Source organism: Strigops habroptila, chromosome 11, assembly GCF_004027225.2.
Source record: "Strigops habroptila isolate Jane chromosome 11, bStrHab1.2.pri, whole genome shotgun sequence".
NCBI lineage: Eukaryota > Metazoa > Chordata > Aves > Psittaciformes > Psittacidae > Strigops > Strigops habroptila.
In genome coordinates, this window is record NC_046360.1 from 35,608,373 (window position 1) to 35,633,862 (window position 25,490).

Consider the following 25,490-nt stretch of genomic DNA (forward strand, 5'->3'; position numbering starts at 1 on the left):
AAGCCTCGCACTTCAGTTAACACGATCCCCTAACTTAGGAGCTGCTGCCTGTGAAGCATCGCTTAAAACAGTGAAATGCCACACAGTCAACAGCTGTTCTACACCTCCTGATACTGCATTTTTGGGAAGGCCAATCTGTTGATGAAAGCATTTATTACTCAAAATCTCTTCTGAGTAAAAACTCACTTTCCCCATGTAAAAGTGATAAGAGGAAATTAAATGTCTGTAGGAAATAAAGAAATGCAGACGTTACCAATTTCTGTTCTTCTGTTAGACGCTTTTCTATGCATTCCTTGGAGGTTTTCAATGCTTCTTTTAGCTTAGTAGGGATCTAATACAGAATGGGGAAAAAAATCATAGCACAAAATATCATAAAGGAAAACACAATTTCACTACTCAAAACTCACCATTAATCTTGATAATCATGTCATACAAAGCCCCAAGTTCTGACACTATTCCCTTACTGAAGGGGAAAATAAGACTCTAGATGCATGTTTTCCACTCCAAATCTAGCTATGTACCTAACAACAGGGACAAAGAAACACCAAATAATAGAAGGGATACTCTAATGGTAGGGACAGCTATCTATTTATAGATAGGACAAGGGGGGATGGCTTTAACCCGCCAGAGGGGAGATTGAGATGAGCTCTTAGGCAGAAGCTCTTCCCTGTGAGGGTGCTGAGGTGCTGGCACAGGGTGCCCAGAGAAGCTGTGGCTGCCCCATCCCTGGCAGTGTTCAAGGCCAGGTTGGACACAGGGGCTTGGAGCAACCTGCTCTAGTGGAAGGTGTCCCTGCCCGTGGCAGGGAGTTGGAGCTGGAGGAGCTTTAAGGTCCCTTCAACCCAAACCAGTCTGGGATTTTATGATTCTATTTTATACTCCAGTCACATCCTCTAAGTGCCATGAGGCTGCCAACACAAGACACATAGCGCATGTCCCCCAGGACAAGTGCTCTGGGAATGCTCCAGCACAGGAACTGCACTTGAACACTCTTGGGCCACACCTTGCCCCTCTTCTAAGGGGGCATATGTTCTTGGGTACAATTCAGCAAAGGAATCCAAATACTGATGGCATTCACCATAAAGCCAGCTCTCCTCTACACTGTCAATTAACATGTGTCTACCCACAGCCGGGCACTTCCACAAACATCAGCAAATCAATGTTCATCTTTACCTTAAACTGTGGTTTCTCAGAGTTTGTTAGCAGGACATCACTGAATAATCTGTGAGGAGATGAAAAATGAAAAAAAAAATAGAAAAAAGGAATATTACTCCCAAGAAAGAGGCAGAACTACAGTAAGAATACTAGTGGCACTGTTCACTTAACTCCCTCTTTCTCCTTTTCCTTCTCTGTCCTCATCCCCAGGTCACTGCTGTGGTTTTTTTGTTTTCCCACAGGTTTTTATATACTGCTTTTTATTTTCCAAGCACTGCCGTAAAATAAACAGCATCCAACCCTCAGAATGTAGCCACTACTGATGGCAGAGGAAGCCAGACTGTGCAGAGTATTCTGAAAGTTGATAGAACAGATAGAGAGGCAAAGGCGGAGAAGGGTTCTCCCAAAAAAGAATGCCTCTTCCTTAAAATATACGGATTCTATAATGACAAAAGATTGACAGGGACTTCATTTTAAATTTCACCTAAAGAAAATAATTGCTCTTTTAAAGAAAACTCTGTTAGCATGACTATTGTTTTAGCATTAACAAGAATCATGTGAAAGATCAATGAGTGAATGGAACATTCCTGCCTGTACTCTGGAAACACAACTAAAGCAAGTATTCTGATATTTTCGCTCTCCCCTCTACGGTATCAGCAGCAGCAGCATAAATGATTAATCCTTTTCCATCCAAAACAAAGACACTAGAGGGCAATGGTAGTCTGAAAATAAACTGGTCAGTCCATTTCGAGATACTTTGTCCTGGAGAACATACTAGAAAACTGTCCCAGAAAGAGAGCTCAAGCCTGGCTCCGAGAGAAATATTTCAGAGATCTTTTGCTGCTGTTCACTATGGAAAATTATCACAGGCCCATACTAGAGAAAACAAATTCAAATCTAGAATCAAGTTTATAAGAGGAATATTCCATGAAAAATTCAGAAATACAGCAAATTTTAAACAACTTTTGAGAACTACCACCAAAGTTCACCCTTGTTTACAAGCCATTTTGCTGAGCCTTACTGATTACATGTCCTTGCAAAACTAAGCAAACACATAGTTTATATGGTTATAATAAATAACAAAGCTTAATAAGTATTTAAATTACATTAATTATTTTAAATTACATTAATTGCATTGCACATGCATGTAGAACACTTTTGTGAAAGGTATGAAGGGAATGTAGTATGATATCCTACATATCAGATCCAGCTGGGCATGGAGTATTCAACATCTTTTGAGACCTGTATATTCCTGTATTCACAGAGTTTTCTTACACTATTTCTTGCCTGCTTACATTCTTCTCTCTACCTCCCACCTCCTTTAATGGCAGAGGAAGAGAGAAGTAGAAAGAATTGAAGGCTGAGACAAGCCTCCACTCTTCCGAACCGGGAAATATGAATCTTGGAGCATGCTCTAAATGTACTGCAATCTGTACACTGCGAGATCAGACCTGGATTTAGGTATGGGCAATCTGTCCGTTATTAAGGTCATGACTCTGGCACCTTATATTAAGAAAAAATAAAAGAATTCTCCACCAGGAACTGTAGTTCTGTGCTCAGCATGCTGGTGACATGTCACGGCACAGTGACAGCAGACTGTTGTGTCCTAATTGCAGGCAGGGTGGCACTGCAGACAGGTATGATCACCAGCTCAGTCATTTGTGCGCTGACATTGCTTCCTCTCTGCATCCTAGTCTTGCCCTATCTGCTCTTAATACTTCACTACATCACCTTAATGCATCACCAGGACAGCCTGCATGGAAATTTATTCTGTCTATGCTTCAGAGAGTCCCTAAGCCAGTCCTGCAAGAAACCAGCCAGAAATTCCACACAACATTTCATACCCAAACTCAGTCTAAATATCACTGTGGAACAAAGCAAGAGATCTATTTTGCTAGTCATAAGTAAACTGATAGCAAAATCTACTGAAGTAAGTCTGAAGGGGACATGCAAAAAGACTCCTTATTCTAGATGCTTTAAACGTATCTGTACATGATCTTAATCACACTTGCAGTACTTTAATAGCTGGATCAATTTAAACCATAGCACCATGCTAAATAAAGTACATTCATAACAGCTCCAGCACACCAAGAAACAATGAAATGTTAAATGAGCATCGATCACACTCAGAAGGGATAGGTTCTACAAAGCCTATCACTTTTAAAGCTTCATTTGGGAGTCACTATACATCCCTCAGAATAAGGAAGACATCTTTTTGAAAAGGAACAAGAGCAAGAAAGTTCTTCCTCCTAATATAATTAAAAACATTGCTATGACCATAAAACAAGTCAAACAAGACTTACGGCATCTGTAAGAGCCGTGAGACAGTTGGCATGCCATTCTTCATAGCTTCACAGGTCAGAATGGATTCCAACACAGACACTACCAAAGAAAGAATAAGAATGAACACATTTTTGCACAGCAGGATAGCAAATGATTTAGAATAAATGTCTGGCACTGCTGTGTGATGTTCCCCTAAGTAGTGCATCAACTGAGCAGGGATGAAACTCTGTGCCATGTGGTTTCTATTATAATGTTACTATTACACATAGAAACGTTTCAAGAATGCTATACATGAGGCAAGAGAACCCAGGCATCTAATTACTCACTACACACTGCTGTATCACTCAGTTTAAATATATATATGTTACATATATTTCAGGAAGAACACAATTTGTGTTTTCACAAATTACTAATTCTTTCTGATCACATGCTGCAAAGATCTTAGGCTGCTATTTCACAGCATTTCAGCTTAGGTAAAAGGTAAGAGTAGCCAGGAAGCTGAGACTGACATGTTCTGAACTGTATACTAACCAACAAACACTGATGGTGCAGGAGGGAAGCTCTCTACTGGAATTGTATCTGGGGGTCTTCCATATGTCATTTCATACAGTAAGTGTCCAAAGCAATGTACATCAACACCTTCTAAAGTCTGTGGAGGAACAAAATAACACAATTTGTTAGAACTAATCAGATTTTCACAACTGGTTTGAAAACATGCATTGATAACTCCTTAAAGAAAAAGACGTCTTGCATTTGAAGATAGAAAAGAGGAATCATTAAGACAGTTCCTCACCACAGCCACTTCCCTGCATTACTTTAGCTCAAATGAAATCTTCACACCTCAAGCTAAAGCAGCTCTTGCTGATTTTCTGTATGTGATGATACAAATGAGTAGCAGTGTAGTCATGTTCTGTAAAAATGTGTAAACTCTTTTCCTACACAGCAGTTTAGAAGCCATACATTGACAGGAATCACAACCAAGCATGTTTTCCTAGCTAAGTCAAACTGCAAAGAGTGAGATTCATAGTAAGACCAGCTGCCACTTTACAAAGAGGTGGATAAAAAGACAGCAAAAATGCATACCAAACGAACCTAGGAGAGCCTCTTGCACTCCTCCTTAGGTTTGTCCAACCTGCACATACATGCTAAGTTCCCAGACAGAGTATCTCAGAGATTTCTGAATCATGTTTAAACAGAAATGTCTCCTCTTACTAGAAAAGGCTTAGAGCTTTGATTGCACTAACAGACTTGGACTGACCATGAACTTTTGATCGTTTCTTTGACAACACAGTAAAACTTGTTTAGCAAGGTCAGCAAGCAGCTGTCTCGTGATGCTGTATGGAATTTATTACAATGAGCACTTGAAGGCAGGGCAGGATGCTGGCTAAAAGACTGTATTGCTGCAAGAGTAAAATTTGGTGGTCTATTTTTGTAGGAAGATAACATTTTGTTTTGCAAGCCTGCAGTTAAGAGATGTGTGGCTCACAATATACACATTCTTGTGAAAGATTGGGGCGGAAAGAGACCTTAAAACAACTGCAGTTTACCTCTATGCCAGCACTGTTGTCACAAAAACACTCACCTGCACTCCCCTTCTACCTGCTTACCTTTGGCCTTAGCCGCCAGTGTGCTGCAACAAAACTTCTGTGCAGCCAGACAGTGATTTGGAGGAAGCAGAAAAGGGATTTGATGGAGAAAAGCTCAGATTAAAGAAAGGGGGTTGAGAGAGGGGGTTTTTTTCATTCTAGTCAGTTCTTCACAAACAGTAGTTGAGGATAAAGGGATGCAAAAGCGTCAGCTGAATTCATTGACTGAATCTTACATTAATTTTCCGAAACTGTGAAAAGTATGATCGATAAAATGATGGAAGTCCCAACAAGGAATTTTCTAGATCCAGTAATTTGCAGGTATCCCCATCCAACATCACATTGGCAGAGTGAAGATGGCCGTAAGGAAATCCTTTCTCATGCAAGAATTTTAATACCTGAAAAAAACCCAATGCAGAACCCAAGTCACAAGGTGCTCTGATGATCTCAAGATCTTACATGCTCCAACACAAAAGCAGATACATAATAAATGAGGCTCCTATTTGGAATGATTGCTCAACTTGATCTTCCATCCATATCATCTTTGCCTGACTATTCATTTCCATTTCAGTGGTAGCAATTCTCACAAAACAAACACTTGATGCTGATCCTCAAAGCAGGCTTATAGACACCTCCCAAAGAGATCTGGAAACTAAAGTTCACAATTCCACTGAATATTATAGTTGTAATAAAAGAAATAAAAACCCACAACACATTAAGGACATTGAATTTATGGCACATGTTCTGCAGGCTATGAATTACTTCTTCCCCTTCTTCCATGAAGAAAAAACTACATTATCACCTCTCTCCCACTTAAGCTCCACATGTACCACCTTCTCTTTTTTTGGGTCAGAAATCGCCTCACACATACATATCTAAATTCAACTCCCAGCAGCTAATCTCAATTTACATTTAGCTTTGAAGTCTGCTGCTGAAATAAACCTTTTGTGCTCGGGTTTGTCTACTTTTTCTAGTTAAACCAGTTGACCTCAAAAAAACAACCTCATGAAGGCTGGTAAATAAAGCAACAAAATACCTCTAGGATTTGCCTTCCATATGTTTTTATTTGCTGAAGTTCAAGACCTTGAATTTTTTTAGGATTGCAATACTTCTTCAGGAATGGGTCTTTTGGCTTTGCCTTTAAAAGAAACACACATATCAAGTATCATGCCCAGAAAAGCCAGTAATTGTCTTAGTTTGCTTAGCAATAGATGGTAAACAGTTTTATGAAAGACATACTATGGTCATTCCAGCAAACATTCTACCATTTGAGTTAGGGGCTGGGGAGAGACATTACCTTATAAATAAGGTCCTTTAGTGTCCCTTTTTCACTGAATGGTCTAATAACCAGCGCTGAAGATTCATTGGCAATGGCAAAAGTAATTTTGTAAATATAGGGATGCTACCAAAAGAAGAAACTGTAGGTAAGTTTTAGATGACAGATTCTGTAGTTCATTTTCACTTCACAACTAAGAAAAGATCTGCCTGAATTGTATATTTAAAGCAATAAACTGGATTCTGTCAGTGATATTTGCTCAAGTTATTTGATCTTAACCTGGAATAAATGCAAAGAAAACTTCACACAAAGACACTGTTCAAATTCCACATAAATTAAAACATACAAACAAACAAAATAGCCACTCTCTTTTTTTAACAAAACAGACTGGTAGTTTAGACAAATGAAAAATCCAGGTCTTATACATGAGCAGCTTTACTGCAGGTTTAAGCCATGCTAAGCTATTAAATTCATACACAGTTTTATACAACTATGGCTCATAAGGGAACCAGCATTAACAGCTGTCAGAACAGTTTTGTCTTCAGAAATTATCGTAACAACTTCCTGCAACTTTGTGAAACCAAATGAGACAGCACAGTTGGAAATAAATTATACATGCAATACATACACCAACTGAAATTACGAGTTAGGAAAAGAGCCCTTGTTCATGTCTTATTTTAAAGCATCAGTTTCAGTCTGGTTTGGGGGTTGAGAAGCCTAGCTACAGCCTCTTCAGTTGTGCATCTGCTGAGGACTGCACAGAGGTTTTACACGCATTTCAGCCAGTCTCTCACATGCTTAATATCCTTAAAGAGAAACTCCTTTTGGAGTTAAATGCCAGCTTTCAGAGATGCCTATTGGATTTATAATGTGGCATTGCACCAGAGCTTGAACCAGCCTCCATGGTACCTTTACTAAGATACTCCTGTATTAAGTTCAAAGAACTGAAGAAATAACAATACTTGTTCCATTGCCTTACCCACTGCTGCCTGAGAATACCCCCAGCACAAGGGTTAGCAATTACAGCTAGACACCTAAAGTGTTGAGGAGCTGAAATAAAAGCTCATCATTTCACAGTACTGCACAAGAAGAAAAAATATACAATTAAACCACAACTCTGAATCTCCTGTAATAATCCTGCAGGATTATTATTTGTGCTGAGAACATGTTACCTCATATTGTGTGGGCAATGTAATTAAAAGGTTCACACACCTTTAAATGAAAGCAACCCTAAAATTACAAACTCTGCCTGCTAAGCTACATGTGTTTTTGCAAGATTAGTCCTTGACAAGCACTTTTGTGCTGGCACAATTTAAGCGTCTTCAAGTCATACTCACAGAACAGGAAGAAAGTAGTTTCACAGCATACTGTAAGTCTTTGTCAGACAAGTATTTATCAGGGCCAAGATCAGCCTGGAAATAAATAGTAGAAGAAAGGCATATCATAATAGATGTTGCACTCCAAAAAGAAAAAGTGGTCTATATTCTGCTCTCACAAATTAAGACAGCTACTTGAAGGTATATTTTGAAGAGCAAGCAAGGAAATGACATATACAGAATGAAACTTGAACGTGCTGAACAAGGCCATGGTTTTACAATAAAAGCGTCTGACCATAAATAAGTATTATTGCCTCCTTCCTCCCCCATGTCTGACATGCATTACTACCACTGAATGAACTCTGCCAACCCCAAACTGGGGGACTGTGTGCATTGTGAAGTGCTAAGGCTTCTTCCTCTCCTTCTTCCTCCTTCTTCCCACCTTCTTCCTCTCCAGCAAAAACAACTTCCCTCCTACTGCAGGCTTTAGTGATATCCACCCTCCAGTGAAGTCTCACAAACAGCTATGTTCACATAACTAAGAGGGCAGCACATTTCAGCACAGGAGCATAAACAAGCATTCAGTAATAACACTGTTTGGTGTCAACACACGTCTACTTTAAAGGAACAATTCATGCTTCTCTCACCTATTAAGTTTCTCAGTACAACTAAGGATCTGACTATGAAAACCCACCACTTTAAAAAGGATCACCTTGTTATTTTCAGTGAGGAAATTTATCAACAGCTACATCATTACAACTAAAGAAACCTGAGGTGCAGGAATGGAAACGAATGACCATGCACAGAAACTTGCAAACTGGATTTGCCACCAGAAGAAAGAAACACAAGAAGTTCCCACACCACACATGCACCTAAGGGCTTTCAAGGCTCTTTCAAAGCCTGAGCTCTTAGGTCTATCTCTCTATCACTCATATATGGTAGTTAATATACATGAAATAAGACAGGTTCATTATGAAGAATTAAGTATGTGATGAAAGCATGTATACCCAGCTTAACACTAGCCGTTCCTTTGGTTGATTCTTAATCTTCATTAAGAAATACTTCTTACGTATTCGCCAACCTACAAAAAAAAAAGAGAAGTCAACAGCAGCTTTAATTAAACACCACTAAATCACACAGCTTACAGGTAGGACAAGGTCTGTAAGCAAAGATGACATTGTAATCTTATGACAACTTGCATAGTTAGGAAAAAGAATCAGACAAGTTTTCATGCATAAATGCTCTTCTTACCTATGTCTTTTAATGGTTCTACCACTTCCCACTTTGGTTCTGATCGGAAGAACATTGAGACATGCTGTAAGGCAATTTCTGGAAAGAAAAAAGGGAAGAAGGAAAAATAACATTCAAGAGACTATATACTGTAATTACCCACATACTAGGTAAGGTTCAATGCCAGAAGGAAGCCTGCAGGAATTTAGACTGAAAGTCAGCAAAATCACTTCAAAAGGAAATCAGATAAAAACACAGTTAAAAGGCATTTGCATTTTTAACCTGATAACACAAATCCACTTAGAAGACAGAGAAAGCATTGCCTTTGGAAAACTTAGCTGACCAGTCTGCATTCTATCTGTACTAGATCTACAATTCCAAGTCTAAATCCAATGCTCACAGCTAAGATTTCCCACACTAGGTGTACTCTACATTCATCATGAAATGTTTCTGTTATACCTGTAAAAGTACTGCCTTTTACATCTCTTTAATTTGCTTCTACATTACTATTACTACATGTAAACTGTAAACTAATCAGTTCTGTTTCCAGTATGTGTTGTTCTGCCCTTTTCCATGCAGGCAAAGGTATTTTGATAGCTATCATAATCCTACACACATTGGGGGGGCAGGGAGAGGACACCCCTGTGGTTACTGAATTGTTCCACAGCTGGGAAAGCAACTGGTTTGTTCAGATTTGAGGGGAAATCTCAGTGACAAGCGGTGACAACAGGGGGAGAAAGGGAATCACGCCAACAAGGAGATTTCTCTAACATGGCTTATCTTGGCATAGAAACACAGCAAAAAGGTAAGGATGCACTGATCTTTCTGTACTGTATCTTCTCTCTCTAAAAATATGCTAGGAAAAAAAAGAGAATGGTGCAATAAATATCAGCTCGCTACTCCAACATTTAAGAAATTACAAACTGATGGTGTCTCCAAAGACCATAGGCAATGACTTGCTTGCTACGAACTTCCCCGCAACTTGCTGCAAAAGCAATCTTGATGAAAGTGCTCAGAGTTAACACAAAAGTTAGTGTTTCCTAGAGGATTTAACTTGCTTGCTCAGCATTAGCCAGACAAACTGCATCCTTAAAGAGTTACTAATAATTTACAACTCCTCCACAGCTTATCATAAACATCCGGGAAATGTTCTTTGCACTTTGAAGCCGAAGGCACAAAAATGTTACATAAAAGGAGAGCAAAAAGACAAGTGAAAAGGAAGCAGAAGTTCCTGCTTCAGTAGGCTCTGCTTTTATGAAAACAAGCTTTGCATTTTGCACAGAGTCAGTTTGACCATGAACTAAATCTGCAGAGTGGGTTGCATCACTAAGAGGAAGTTTTTTTTCAGTCTAGAAGACAAATATTTAACAATTTCCAATGGCTGAAGCTGAAGTCAGACAAATTCACAGAAGAAACATTTAATCAGGAACTGATCCCTGCAATATCATTCTAAGGGATGCAGTGATTTTCCAGTATTTGGAGGGAGAGTGTAACTTATTCAAGCCTTGAAAAATTACTCAACCTAGCTCAAACAGTTCATTCAAGGAAGTCTCACAACCCAAAGTGATAGACAGGGTGACCACAATTGTTCCTGTCGATGTGAAAAATCTCAGAACCATGAAGAAAGCAAGATTCAGTGTTCAGAACAGCTGTTTTAACAGAACAAACTGAACTCCACTTTACACTCTGGTAGTCAATTTCCCGACACCAACGCTCCCCTCCCCATTTATCACAACCTGTGTCACTCTCACCAACCCCCCTGCTCCATGTGCTGCTTATATAGATGTTGACCCTCAACACTCCTCTGTAAAATAAGTCAAATATTTAGATTTGACAATCACAGCATGATTCATGCACAGAGCTGGGGAAACATGATCATAAATAATTATATGCACAGCATGATAATTTTGAAGGTTGTCACCCCATTCAACCCCCATGTTTCAGTGTAAATCCTTGCCAGCATTAATGAAGATACACACACATGCTGAAGGGAAACTGTAATGCAGCTTTGCAACTCCTCACTTACCAGTGTAGTTTACAGAATAGCTGTTTGGGTCCAAGAACTTTTTTACCACTTCACAGTTGGACAGTATGTGATGGGTAGTAATTATATCGAGATAGGCCTGGAGTCCCTTCTGTCTTTCAGCTATGAATTCGCGCTCCATATTTCCAATCAATTTTTTTGGAGGAAGAGGTAGACTTAGAGTTGAGATCTTGAAAAAGAGAAGAAAAATTACTAACCTCGCTTCAAAATGCCTCAGGGATATAAACTAGCAACCCAGAAAGTAAAAGACTCTCAGCAGCAAGTTAACTACAGGATAACTGCTTTTGTACAGTGTATATACAAGCCTTTATGGTTTTTTCTAAGCACTGTTATCAGAGTGAGCTAGTCAGACAACAGCTCATATCCCACCAGGAGGAGATTAGTAAGTGGCACACTACTGATAATGTGAGATGAATTTTTGCTAGTGAGTCATGGATTCAAATCACTACACAAAACTTTCAGATGCTAAATGGCTCTCATTTTCAGCTAAATCCTTTCTATGACATATCTCTGCCACAGCACAAAAACAATTCACACCTCACCATTTTCTCCAGATAAGATTTATGCTTTCTTATTTCATGAAGATTAGTAACTTCCCATTGTCTCTACTGCCTTTATAGGTAATTTAAAGCCTTTACTGCCAGTATTTTAAATCTGTCATTTCAAATATGATGCAACTTTTCCATTTTCTCTCCTGAATTTACTGCTGTACAGAGCAACTCTGCATCTTTCAACCCAGAAATACCTGCAACCCACCAGTGAATGTACAGTACTTGGTTTCTGTTGACAGAAGTGATCCAAAACTTCAGATAAAAATCAGAGAAATACTTTGAAATGGGATGATGAAAAAATGTACAAAAACTTCAAGCGTTATGTAACTCAGATCAAAGAGCTCATCTTTAGTGTTTATATCCAATTATATCATGTGAATTGCCAGAATGTATTTTGCATGTTGTTAACACATCCTTGTCCCACAGATCAAAGCACCTGCCTTGGCTATGCTGAACCTCCATGGGAGTTATCTGTAAGAAATGTGTATTGCAGGAATCCTTTACACCAGATGCAGTGACCTCATTTCTAAAGCAAACAGTTCACCAGGGAGACGACGGGGACTTTTGGTGTTTGAACAACTTTCATTTTAACCGGTGGGAAAAGTAAAGGATCAGTTCAACCTGGGGCAGAAGTAGCAATCCCTTGCCTTTTCTACCTCCTTTTGAACACAGCTGTCCCCACGCTAACCTTAGCGCTTCTACTTCTCCAGTTTTTAACTGCAACTCATGGGCTGAAAAAGAACCATAACTATGTCAGAATTACAGAAGATGTTAATAAAAATCATGCTACCCACTGAGCAGTTTTTAATGCTCTTTCACACCCAAGGGGAAAACAAAAATAAACCCAGGAGTAAACCCAAAAGCAACAACATACCACTTACAGCCAGTAATTCACCACATTGGTTTTAACACCAGAGGCATGCAAGAGTTTCATTTGGTGGACCACTCTTACTTCAACTCAAAACCAAGTTTCTAAACTAAACCTAAATCCATTTCTCGTATTACTCACTGGAAAAGCATGTCAAATCATAATCACCTTCACCTTCTTGACCTGACAGCTAGCTGACATCAGAGAGAAAAGGACCATCAGAGAGAAAAGGACTCTAGTTCAGACATTTTACTTCAATAAACCACACATCTGCTATTTTTTCAGCAGAAAGTAACATTCGCCCCCAGGTTTTTGTAGCAATCTATCTGCCAAAACACACAGCACAGTGAGAACACTGTCTAGCACAGAACACCACCTCACCAAAGCCCTGACCTTGCAGAGACCCCGCATGCCTTCAAACATGAGCAGTACTTCTCCATGGCCCCAGCTCAGAGCCAGGATGGGCTTTGCGAGAGAAGAACCTGGGAATTAACATTCTTATCTTCAAACCACAGCCCGCTCAGGAATGTCTGCTCAAAAGCTGCAATAAAATGCTTCACAAAAGCCAGATATCTTGCTGTGAATACTGTACTAGTAGTTCATTTGACAAAACAGAAGAGCAGCCAATGATCTCCACATATCTCTGTCTAATAAGTGAAGAGGAAGAAATGCAGGGTGGTCTGGAAAAAGCTTTTCAATCCAGTTCACAACTGAGCTTTCAGGGAATCTGGCTTGAAACTTTCTGATGCAGATCAGGGCCACAGGTACACACCTCTCGTTGTTTTCCATGGTGTTTGGTTGCGTCCTGGCTTCAGCTATAGCAGTCATTTTTCTCCTGCTTAGTAGCTGGTGCAGTGCTGTGTTTTCAACTTTAGTCTGAGAACAACGCTGATAACACATCGATGTTTTTAGTTGTTACTCAGTAATGTTTACTCCGATCAAGGACTTTCTCAGTCTCATGCTCTGCCAGGGAGGAGGGGAGGCCAGGAGGAAGCAGAGACAGGACACCCAGTCCTAGCCCAGACACTAGCCAAAGGGGTATTCCATACCACAGCACATCATGCCCAGTATAGAAACTGGGGGAAGCTACTCGGAAGGCCCAGATCGCTGCTTGGGTCAAGCTGGGTATCGGTTGGTGGGTGCTGAGGAATTGTATCCTCTCCCCTTGTTATTTCCCTTATAATTATTATTATTGGTGGTAGCAGTAGTGGTTTTGTATTATACCTTAGTTACTGGGCTGTTCTTATCTCAACCCGTGGGATTCACATTCTTTCAATTCTCCTCCCCATCCCTCCGGGAGCGGGGGGAGGAAGAAAAGGGAGGAGTGAGCGAGTGGCTGTGTGGTTCTGAGTTACTGGCTGCGCTTAAACCACGACAGGTAGGACTGCATCCTCTATACTAGACAGTTCTGAAATTCCCAATCCTTACTATTACATAGGCAAGACGAGATTAAGAGCAGAAAAGTCACATTCCAACTCAATTGCAGCTGTGTTCAAACACAACCACCCAAACCTATGGAGAGATCAAGTACGCCACAAGAACTGGAAGAACTTGTATCTTTACACCCAAAAGAAGCTCCAGCAGTTTTTCCAGCAACATTTTAGTTCTGCAAGAAGGAGATCAGGGTTTGGTATTTTCTTATTGTTCATTGCTTTATACTGTTGCGGGGGGAGGTATTTTGTTTGGAAAGAACTGAGGAGTGCTGCATTATCTTAATGGATCAGAAAACCTCAGCTTCAGCATCACAAAAAGCAATTTATTAAAAACTTCAAAACAGTGGGAGAAAAGAGCAATTTAAACATGCTTCCTGACAGCTACTGTCTGCTGTCTCTTGAGCCTGGCATATGGAACTAGGCTGGAGGAACAGTGATGTTTGTCAATAGCAGCATTGTGCATCTTTGATAAAGGCTTAAAACTCTCCTCCTCTCCTTCTGCTGAGCACATAATGAAGAATTACACCTCTTAGGGCAGCTCTCTGTACTAGCCAGAAAAGGCTGTCTCCAAGCAGAGATACATCTTTGCCTTTCCTAACTGTGGAAAGCAGAAATAGGAGTTTTAACATCAACAGTGAGCAGCAGTCTGCACTGAAGGAGACCAAGTGCTACAGAACATGGCCTGTTGCCCTCTGCATAGCCTCCTACCCAAGTTACAGGTATGCCTTGATGATTCTGTTTGATCTTTTCTAGCCATCCAAGCAGCTCAAGTTTTTGACCCAGATCTTGGTACCTGATACCTGCAAAATCTCTCTGTCTCTTGTTTCAAATTCCTTCTTCTCCTACTCTACAAGTTGCTGTCAAATAACTTCCTGAACCCTCCACTTTCATCATTCACCTCTATCCCAGATACAAAGGCCTTTTCTTTCTGTACTACATCATACATAACCTATTTACCTTCACTTTCCAGACCTTCCACCTAGGCCTAACCTTCCAGTACCTGTCATTTCTGAATTTTAAGTCTTAAAGGTCCATTGCCTTTTCTACTAAAGCTGCCTCATTTGAAAGTTAAATGAGAAGGCAACAAAGCTTTTTCATGCCTTAATATATTCTATTCCCCTTGCTTAAGAGGAGCTTTGTTATAGCTGGCTGCAAAAGTAAACTCTTTCTTCTTTTTAAAACCTTCTCAAAATGATTTCTCTGCGATCTCTATCAAAACTTGACTATGGTTAAGGCAACAATGACCATTATGTACTGCATCAACTAGCATAATCTCATTTTCTTGTGTTCCCATGGATGCTTATCTAATCTTAAATCTTGGATTTCTGGATTTCTGCCTCTTGGAGCAGGAGACATCTTTGTACTGCATTTATTCAGCACATCACACAAGAGGTTTCTAGTCATGATAAAAGTTCCTACGAGCTACTGCACTACTCCACTCCTACTGCATAATTCCACACAGCAACCATGTTGCATCTGTTGAATTTATGACTAATTTGCTCATCCCCATCCTCCTTCTATAGCAGACTATCGGAATACACAATTCAACATCCTTACATGGCTTTGATCACTGAAGTTCATCAAGCAGATAGCTGATTTGATTGAGGGAAAGGCAGAGGAAGTGGAAGCAGTATTAAGCTCTTGAATTACATAACATTTAACAGGGAAAATAATTTCAAAGTCACAAAAATCTATCCTCAAATCACAGAAGCATTCACTTTTTATCTTGTTTGCCTCATACTATGCAACAAGTTTTGCTCCTGTAGATGCTAGTCACTGCTGCTTCCCCCTTTTCCCAGACACACTCATATACCCTGCTTTTTCCCACACAAACTAAAAAGAAAGAATTGTCTTAAGAAGCAAAAGAAACACACACAGTAAGTCCAGTGTTTAACTAAGGAACGCTTTCCAGTGATACAGAGAACCATCACATGATAAGCAGCATCTGGTAGTGCTTTTAGACGGATATAAATAATGAGACACATAGCACTTCAATGCTGAATTTGGAAGGTTGGGATGTGCCTTGGCGTTTCTCAACTCAAAGGAGGAACAAATGACAACACATAAAACCGGAACAAATCACAGTATTGAAGGGAAAGATTCAGTAGCTGCCAATTTCCTCCATTTCTATATAAATTGGTCCAGTTGATGCCAAAACTTCAATTTCACAAGAGAAAACATGAGTGAAAAAAGTATACATTCGAGTTACATTTGAAGACACAGTTTCTCTTTACATTTTTGTGAATTTGTATTTGTTCTTCACTGCACTATATAAAACTATCACAAGTCAATTTAAAGATATCCTTCTAATGAAATTTTATATTTATATATCAAGGAGGAAAGTTACCTGCAAGCTGTTATTAAGCAAGTCAAAGTCACTGTATCGCCTCACGATCTGTAAGATAGAAAAACAAAGTTCAGGAAACATATTACTTTTCCCATTAGCATTTTACTCTTCAAAAATCCCATCAGAGAGAAGTAATTCCTATTTATACACATCTTCTTTTAACCATTTTTGTACAAATTCATGACTGCTGGATTAATGTCACAATACCAGAGAGCAAAGAAGAGTTTTAAATCACATCTTGACCAGAACGAAAATGCATTCTTAAACATTATCTTAAAACAGCTTAAAGAAAATATTTGTGAGCCAAGTTTTCTGCAAACAAAGCATTTTTGCCATATGAGTTGCAACAACTTTCCACAGTCGTCTTCATTAGTTGGTCACATATCAAAAACGTCTGTAATTTTAGCACTAAGAAAGGCAAACTGGCATTTGAGATTTACAAATTATGGTCATACCAATACACAGTTGTAACCCACAGGCATTTTTGCTGGAATATTCACAACAGCAACAGAAACAGCCTTCTGTAGCTGGCAGCAGTACTGTTTTTCTCTTAGTTTTTGACCAAAAGCATTAAAGCACTTCATGTTCTCAATTCCAAACCAACAATTCCCTCTCCAGCTCATATTTAAAAAGCAAGGAAGACAGAATTTTCAACCTCTTCCTAAAAAGGCATCCTGGTTCCATGAAGCACAGTTTAGGAAATTACCTGCCAGCTGTTTTCTGTTGAAATTCCTCTCTGGACACGGATGATGTATTCCTAATAAAAGGAAGAAGTTATTAGAAATGAGAACTAACAAGGTGAAGAAAGCTATTAGGTACTTCTCAAAATAGGAGCACTATCCAATTAGGAAACAGTCAGAAACAGAACATTCAGATCCAGATTTTAAGCTGGGTTTGCTGAGACCCATCACTAGCAGTTGTTCCCTCTGCCCCACTGAGTAGAAGACAAAGAGAGATCCAAGAGCTGGAAGACCTGTGAAGCACCTAAACAGTTTAATTTAGTTAAGGAAAAAGATAAATAGAGCATACTCACCACATATCTCTACCAACAACAGCTGAAGGAACCTCTCCTCTCCTCACCTTCAACATCTAACAAGTAGCCCCCAGGTATTACTGCCACCATCATAACAGAATAAATGCCAGTAAATACCCACAGCTGCCCAACCTCTAATTATTTTTGTGCAAGAGAAGTTACCATGAAAGCTTTGGAGTATGCTTGAGTAACTAGAACTTACCAGCTTCTCATTATGACAATTCTTCATTTATAATGCATGCTTACTCTTAATTATTTATACATTAACTATGCAGATATAGCTAAATCTCAGTGAACCACTTTCACATTTGAAGAATTAATAATTCTCCCACCACAATTACATTCATAAAGCACAATTCTTTTCAGTCTCTTCATTTCAAGCTCCACTGTACCTTTCGTAGACTAATACCTGGTCAATACAGCAACATCATTATTTGAGATTTATCTAATTATCTCAAGAATAGATATCAAGTATTTTGTACAGCTACTCAGACAGACTTCAAGGAAGCTGTGATTTAGTTTTGCCCTGTTCCGTTCAAGTTTGAAAACAGCTCTAAAAACATTTCTGACATTTCAAAGATCATAAACAAGGCAAGTCCTTTTCCTAGAAAGCCTACAATCTCCATTCTAGATATTGTTTAATTAGCAAGGGAATAAAACTAATCTGGGCTAAGTGTAGTAACAGGTACTTCCTTTACCATTTGCACACACAAAGCTCTATAAATGCAGCTCTCTTTAAAGTCTTATTACACAGATAATCCCATGGCCACATAATTTACATTGAAAAACTTGAAAACAGAAAGCTGAAAGGTAAGGTGCTGCCTGAGAAAATGCAACTCCCAACACTGAAGTGAGGTGGAGAGTGTCCGGAATGAGAAGAGCGGAAGAAGCCACAAAAGAACCTGTGCTTTTATACCTCCTTCCAATTGTAGAAGCCTAATGTTGCAGGAAAGGCTCATGTCCCCAGTGATTTTTAAGCATATTCATCTTCTCTGCTATGCTTGGCCAGGGGAACAGGACCCACCCCAGTGCTCAAAGTACCACTAAATCCCCCCAGCTTCCTCCCTGAACATGCTCAGTGGCACTGAACATCCACAGCTACAAAATCTACAGTGAGAACTGGAAACTCTAAACCAAGCACCTATTCAAGCCATGGCTCACATGGAACACGCGAAAAGCTCTTTGCACTTGTGCCAGGCGACTCGTGAGTACCCACCCAGCTATTGCCTGCAGTGCAGCAAGCATCACATGATAAATCATTTGTTATTCAGCTCAGATGACTTTGCTCACCCTGGCACAAACTTTCTATCGCATTTTATGTGAAGGGCTGAATGATTTTTTGATGTCAAACACCACCTCATTTTGTTGAACTGCTTACATCAACAGGAGTCTTGCACGAAAATGACAGACCAGAGCATTATGTACATTTTTTTCAGATATTAAAATTAAGACTTCATTCCAAATTATCATAAACAGCCAATAATGAAATAACAAATACACAAAGGCATTTCCAGCACCTTAGAATTGTAGAATCAGAGTGGTTTGGGTTGGAAAAGACCTTAAAGATCATCTAGTTCCAACCCTCCTGCCATGGGCAGGTTCCACTAGACCAGACTGCTCAAAGCCTTGAGTCTATATACCAAATTTGTCCATTCTGTAACAGTAATGGCATGTACCTGCATACCAGTTAGATAGTTCAGTTAATTGAGTGTTTGATCCATGAAGTACTACAAATTCAGCTTCACAGTCAAAAATCCACTACAGGCATTTATTAGTAACTTCCTTCAGGTACTGTGAAGCAACTTCTGGTTTTGGAAGTTGCCTTCAGAACCACTCAGAACTAACTCTCCTCTTTCAAATTAATTTAAATTAAAAGCTAGTATACTGAAAAACATAAACCCCTGGATGCAAGCAAAGTGGGGCACGTCACAGAATCCCTCCATAGAATTAAATTCCCATTTAACATTTACCACTCTGAAAAGTAAATAGTGTAAATAAGGAATTATAACTATTCCAGACAAGAGGCAAAGGCAACACTTACCAGATGGCATTACCTTGTGTGTTCAACCTTAACTAATCCAGAATTTATTTACTGAGGTTTCCTTCTGAAGCACAATGCTGCTCAGGCAAAAACCTATTCCAGTTTCTAAAATTCATTTCAAATATCCTTTATTATCAACAGATGTCAAATACCTGTAGCGTTTCTGAGCCATCTAGAACAAATTCAAGACTCGTAAGCATGAAACCAAAAGTTATTTTAAACACTTTATATCATAGAATCATAGAATAGTTTGGGTTGGAAAAGACCCCCAAACGTCCTAGCAGTTTAGTTGGAAATGATGGAAATCCAAGATATCACAAACCAAAACACATAACTATTACACCGGAATTAAAGTGTCTGTTTCAGAAAGCCAGCCTGGCAGCACCCTCCATATTCCCTTCTCTTCCCCATTTGAAATTATAATTAAGGTCTTTTCCTGCAAAACAAGAAGCCCAAATCCTCATAAATAGTAACAAAAATCCACAGAGCTGACTGCAATTCAACCAGTGGAAAAACTGTGCAACAGAAACCGATTAAAGGGACACCTGGAAACCCAGATTAGCCACTAATGTGGCTTTTCCTGTTTTGTGATCGTTGCTGCATTTTGGGAAGTAGGAAGAGGCTACTCCACATACAGCCAAAAAATTGCAGCAACTGCTTATTCAGCAAGTCTCAAAGGAACGTTGGCTGTTTCTCTGAAAAACCATGTCAGTGATGATTCACCATGTTCAGTCATTCATCTTTTCTCTGCTATTCTAAGAAGCAGAGTTACTGCTCGATCCCTGGTAGCATTTGCTCTTTATACAGAGAATAACCTTTTCTACTGCACCCCAAGAGAATGCTCTTGGGCAGGCAGAACACACAAATTCATTAGACAACCATCAAAGCATCTTTTGCATGTCACTCTGATTGATACGACAGTTGCCTCTTCTGGAGAGCCTAGTGATAACCAGCTTAGGGTTTAGAGCTCATTCTCACAGTAAGATTTATTAAAAACCCCCACAGATTTGGGCCACAACTATTGTTTTCCACACATACTCGAGCATTTGCTCATCCAGTTCTGCTTTGGCATCCTAAAGCACTAATTGAGCCCCTGGTTTATGTCATGGGGTTTGCAACCTGAAGGAAGGGAGAGCATCACTCTTCAGACGTGGTTGTTAGTTCTGTCTGTATGGGAAAGATAAGTTCCCCCCACGCTCTCTCCATCTGCACTGACCGTAACAAAGAACTGACCACCTCAGCACTTTCTTGTCAATACAACTTCTGTTGTATTGGTTTTCTGGGGTTTTTTTTCCTCCCCAAAGTTGATGATGAGATTGAAACTCAAAGAATAGCTATAGCAGAAAAGCCATAATAAGAAATACAATCCCACTGCCAATATCTGCCATAGCTGCACATCATCAGCAGACCACAATATGCTCAGTTTTAGTGAGAAGTTGATACTTCCTATTGCCTCCACACAGCAACCAGCTTGTCTTGTGATTATAATTAGCACTGCTGATATATGCTTCCCATAGGACCAAAGAAGAGCTTTCAACTCCTCAAGGAAAAAGCCTAAATGCACAAAAGCTTTTATTACTCTGCCAAATTCTGTTTTGCTTAGGGGAAAAAACTATCTGAATTACAACGATTTGCTTCTGAGACAGCCTGATTTGATAGTGGGACTGAGACTGTGCCCGTGGGAAATAAATGCAAGTATAAGGAAAACCGATAGGCACACTCAGAATCATTTCTGACTAGCTGCATCACCTAACTCAGGAAAATATGATGGAAAAGGCTTCAGAAAGGGCTACCAGAGTTCACTCCTGCTGACAATTTTAGGGATCAGCAGCCCGGCTCAGTGAGGTCTAGGCTAGCTACACTCCTGCAGAAATTCCCATGGCATCTTTCACTCCTACATGAATGGCTCAAAATCTTTCCTATGCTCAGTTTACCAAACAACTTCAAAGGAGCCCCAACAGCTGCTGGTTGGCAAAGAAAGGTCTCAGCCTGCGGGAGAGAGACAACCTCTCTTAGCCCACAGGCAGCAACTACATAGGAGCCACTAACCAGACAGGCCATAAAATCAACCCCAAGACAAGCCCATCTAGATTCCCACACAGGTCAGGTCTGCACATCTGCTGCTCTTCCTATCAATACTGCCAAGCCAGATCCTGCCACAACCTTGATATTCCAGCAGCAGTTCAATATTCATTTTTAAAGATGCTAAGCAAAGCGGTTTTACCTATGGGAGCATTTCCTGGTTGTTCTGATAAGTCAGGAAAGCGGAAACTGGTGCTGGGAGGAAGAGGTCTGGAGCAGGGAAAGCTATAGGAGCTGCACTGTCGTTTCCTAATATCTTCTTCTTACTACTACAGAGGCTGGAGAGAGTCTCTGAAAAACTATTTTCCAAACATCCCCATGGATCAGTGACAGCCACACTGCATTTCTCCAGCCCTCTGCCAGTAACAGTTTCACAATCACTGCCTGGGATTAACGTTATCCTGAATTTACCCATTTTCATGCAGAGCCAACATTTAGGTGGTTATTTTCCCCCAAGATTAGTCCCTGGTATTCCAACACTTGTAAAAACATCAGCACCAGCAGCTCAGAGCTGCTCAGATAATTTTGTTAGCATTCCTAGGTGAAAGTTACCCAGCAAAGCATGTCCAAATGTTTAACAATTGCTGTTTATCGTCTTTCCTAGTTTTGAAACAGAAAGCAAATGGGAAAGAAAGGCTTTTGCAGTGGCAAAATAGGAAAGCACAAGTGGTGAATTTAGAGATTCATATAATAAAACGTAGAGAGTCTTGCCAATATTGGGTAATACATTCTGTTTTCCTAAGAAAATAGTCTCTAAATTTCTGGCTCGGGATAGTCAGTCTGTTTTTCCACAGATTTCTGCTGTACATCTGTTTAATCCAACAGGCTTGAAAAGCCAACTATTATAAAGATCCAGGTCACCTTCAGGTCACATCAACAAAAAGTTTGAAAGGGCTTTATTTTATAAGCTTTAAAGAGAGGAAAGCCTAATTAAGCATGAATACAATCCCTGCTTAAGTAGGCTGCATTGGAACCATTTCTAGTAAGAAGCTCTTTTAAATGTTTATTTAGAAAATCTCCCATGTGAAAAGTAGCAACAAAATGAGGAAAGCTGCTCAGACCCAGGAACCTCTTTGCTACGGGGCACAGTAGTTATTGGCTGTTGCACAACCTGCCATTAAGCCCATCTGAGCAGCCACAGTGGTGTTTACCTATGTTTTAAACAACACGCATGTTTGCCCAGGGACTTTATAGGGTTCCACATACGCTGTAGTAATGAGTAAGCCATTCAGTAAGTGAAAGCTATGAAGTAGGACAACTGCAGAAGGAAAATAGGACACACATTTGCATGTAATGAAACTCACTGAACAAGAAAAGCTCTGGAGAGACACAAGAGAAATCATAGCTTCTCAGTAGCCTGCATCACCATGGCCTTCAGCAGGAGAGCAAAATACTCAGTATTCTTCAGGAAATACTCAGTATTTCCAACAAAAACATTCTAATTGTAATGGATTTACTAAGGTATGATACTAATACTTTGCCTGCAATCTTTGCAGGAGCTACAGATGCAATACTGATTTAGTAGGCTCACCAGTGGAAACCGTAAGGTTGGGATATCTAAAATTAGGTGTAATGAAACAGCTTTTCTGAGCTCAAGCCAGGGGGAGGTGGTCAAACTTGCTAAGTCCAGTGGAGAAACTGCATTTCCAAAACCTCAAACAAGTGAACTCTAATAGTTCCCTGTCTAAAGCCACCTCTAAAAGTAACTTCAGGATTTCCATCCCCCCCAAAGGGAAGGCAACTTTGCAGAGATTGAATTCCTTATGAAGCAGATGTGCAAAGACCTTTACAAGCTTTTAAAATAAACCCCACAGTTCTAGAAACACATGGCTCCATTTTCGTATCACAGAACAATAGAGGGAAAATACAGAGGAAAAATGCTTTTTCAACGTTTTTCTAATCTAAAAGCTGTGAGTGTCAACATTCATCATTGGAAAAGGAAAAACTCTGAAAGTATGTTACGAGAGGGATTTATTTCAGCTGTTCATTTCCAAATGCCTTTAAGACAACAATGTACGGCAGCAAAATTGGCTGTTTCACTGCTTCAATCTCAACATGAAATGCGTGAAAAAGGAAAATCACTTCAGGAAAGACTTAAGGAATGCTCAGAAGTATATTATAACTTGCTAGTGGTTTTACTGCTCTAAACTACTCTAAAGCTTGTATGTACAGATGTGCAGTTCTTATTAAAGAATATGTCTAGATTACTGGGGTAGAAAATAGCATCCTATTTTAAGGCTTAAAAAGAAAGCCACTTAAAAATAGCGAATATGAAACATAACAACATGAAGCGAGTTCAATAGCCAAAATTTATTAAAGCTTTAGTGCTGAAAATGCCCCTGTTGTCAGAACACATTTGGCCTTAAGATGAGACACTTGGAAATGGCTTAATATATTGGATGTAACTCCACTCCTGTTGAGTTCAAGGAATGCAGTGGCAACAAACCAACTTCATTTGGTTGGTACACACCCCTACCAAGAGCACTGAACCGTGCCTGTGAAAGGTGTGCAATGCACCCCTCCAGTTATAGTTACTCCTAGAAGTTATGTTTACTCTCTCTTCTCATGCAGTGCTAGTGATTGAAGCATACAGCAGGAGACAAAATGAAGCTGACAGGGTTTGCTCATGTAATTTAAAATCTATTAAGTGAGGTACCATTGGAATGTGACTGCAATACAGATTTATTTGGCTTTCAGGATGAAAAGGACTCCATAAACACCGCACTATAGAATTATTTGTATGTAAGAGCACATTGAAGCAAAACTCAGGTTGCTTGTAACACACTTAACCGGGGAAACAACTTCTGTAAAAAAGAAAAGGCACCATTTTCATCTTCAGTTATCACTGGAAATAAATACGTAAAAAGAAAACCTCAGCTGACAATTTGTTGCAGCACAAAAGCGTGGAGATGATGCATCATCCAAGGTGTAAGAAAGGAATTCTGAGCTCTTCTGACTTAAAAGGAACATGAAGAGCTTGAGAGCATATCAGAAAATGCTGCAGTTGATCCCCAACAATCTAAAAACCACATTTACTGGGGGGTTGACATGCTCTTACTAAGCAAAAAGTGCAAACCCTCAAAGTACACTGTAAATAGTAGCTTTGTCCCATCTTAGGTTTCTGGAGAATTCAGGTAAGTACAGAGCAGTTTTGGGTTTTGCTTTCAGTTCTGGTTTTTTAGTTGCACCTTCATCCTCAGGAAACAGAAACTCAGCCTCTGCCAAGTACAGCCCTTGATTCAATGCTATGAAGTTTACACTTAGCCAGTCTGTTGTCTTAAATTTAAATGAGCAGAAGTAGCTTAGAACAATAGACAAACAAACTATTCATCTGACACAAGCTTTGGTCTTTTGAGTGATATTTCAGCATGTCTACAGAGCTTTTCCTGAAATTCTTCACCTTTTCCTTAGCTGGTTCTTCAGAAGACTCACTATTTCCAGCACCCACAGAAGGTTTATAGTATTACTAAAACAGTTGCCATGTTAAGGTTGCACCTAACCTTGGCCTAGATCATCTTTATGAGACTGCTTTTATAAGCAGTGTTCTACAGGAAAAAAATTGTAAATGCAAGTTTAAAGCAATTCTTGCCACACTAAGCAGCATTTTAAAATCTTAATACATACTGCTGACAAAAGAATAGAGAATTTATTCACGGATGCCTTTGAATTTCAGCTTTAGAACAAGCCTGGCATGTGAAGACCTAGTTCTCCAAACGTTAGTTTGGGATGAAGAATTGTACAGATCTGTATCTTTTGAAGGTACTGCTTTGAGGTGGGATGAGGAACAAACCCAAAAAGCATTCAGTTAATGACAAAATACTTCCTTACATCTATACTATAATGAAGTAAAACACAGCCTTAATGCCCCACAAAAGCACTTTGACCCTTAGTTCTTAGAGGACCTTCATTTACACACCTCTTCAAACACAAGGATCTGTTTGTGTGGTTTATTTAAACCAGGAAAGTTCAAATCAGGGACAGCATCACGCACCAATAAAGAAATTATTCAGATACCAGGGACATAAGATGAAGTGTCCAAAATGACAGAATAGTCGACTTACATGAAGTAAGAATCCAAGTCTCTGTTAATGGCTTCCTGTATTTTGTTATCCCACACTGCCTCTATACAAACCATCTGTGCTACACACACTTCAAGCCATCTTTCAACTATCAACAGGGCTTCTGCAGTAAAACAAACAATTACTAATAGATGTATCTTAGAGACAGATTTGAAATCAAAAGGCG

At 39.6% G+C, this 25,490-nt stretch overlaps 1 protein-coding gene across 8 annotated transcripts in view; it reads right to left on the minus strand.

The window, feature by feature from the left end:
* PXK (PX domain containing serine/threonine kinase like) overlaps positions 1-25,490 on the minus strand; it is a 36,974-nt gene that overhangs the window by 9,435 nt on the left and 2,049 nt on the right. For 7 of the 8 annotated variants that reach the window (XR_003993843.1, XR_003993842.1, XM_030502082.1 and 4 more), the window contains exons 2-14: positions 16,796-16,846; positions 16,090-16,137; positions 10,873-11,059; positions 8,868-8,945; positions 8,624-8,697; positions 7,638-7,712; positions 6,322-6,426; positions 6,061-6,162; positions 5,261-5,422; positions 3,970-4,087; positions 3,459-3,537; positions 1,174-1,222; positions 254-331 (exon numbers count right to left, since the gene is read on the minus strand). Coding sequence is in view for 6 of the 8 variants with exons in the window: in XM_030502082.1 (XP_030357942.1) it covers positions 254-331; positions 1,174-1,222; positions 3,459-3,537; positions 3,970-4,087; positions 5,261-5,422; positions 6,061-6,162; positions 6,322-6,426; positions 7,638-7,712; positions 8,624-8,697; positions 8,868-8,945; positions 10,873-11,059; positions 16,090-16,137; positions 16,796-16,846 (1,206 nt within the window). In the remaining 2 variants the exon portion in view is untranslated. Of the gene's footprint in view, positions 1-253; positions 332-1,173; positions 1,223-3,458; positions 3,538-3,969; positions 4,088-5,260; positions 5,423-6,060; positions 6,163-6,321; positions 6,427-7,637; positions 7,713-8,623; positions 8,698-8,867; positions 8,946-10,872; positions 11,060-16,089; positions 16,138-16,795; positions 16,847-25,490 lie in introns of those variants that run through there. The other variant, XM_030502086.1, reaches the window with a different exon arrangement.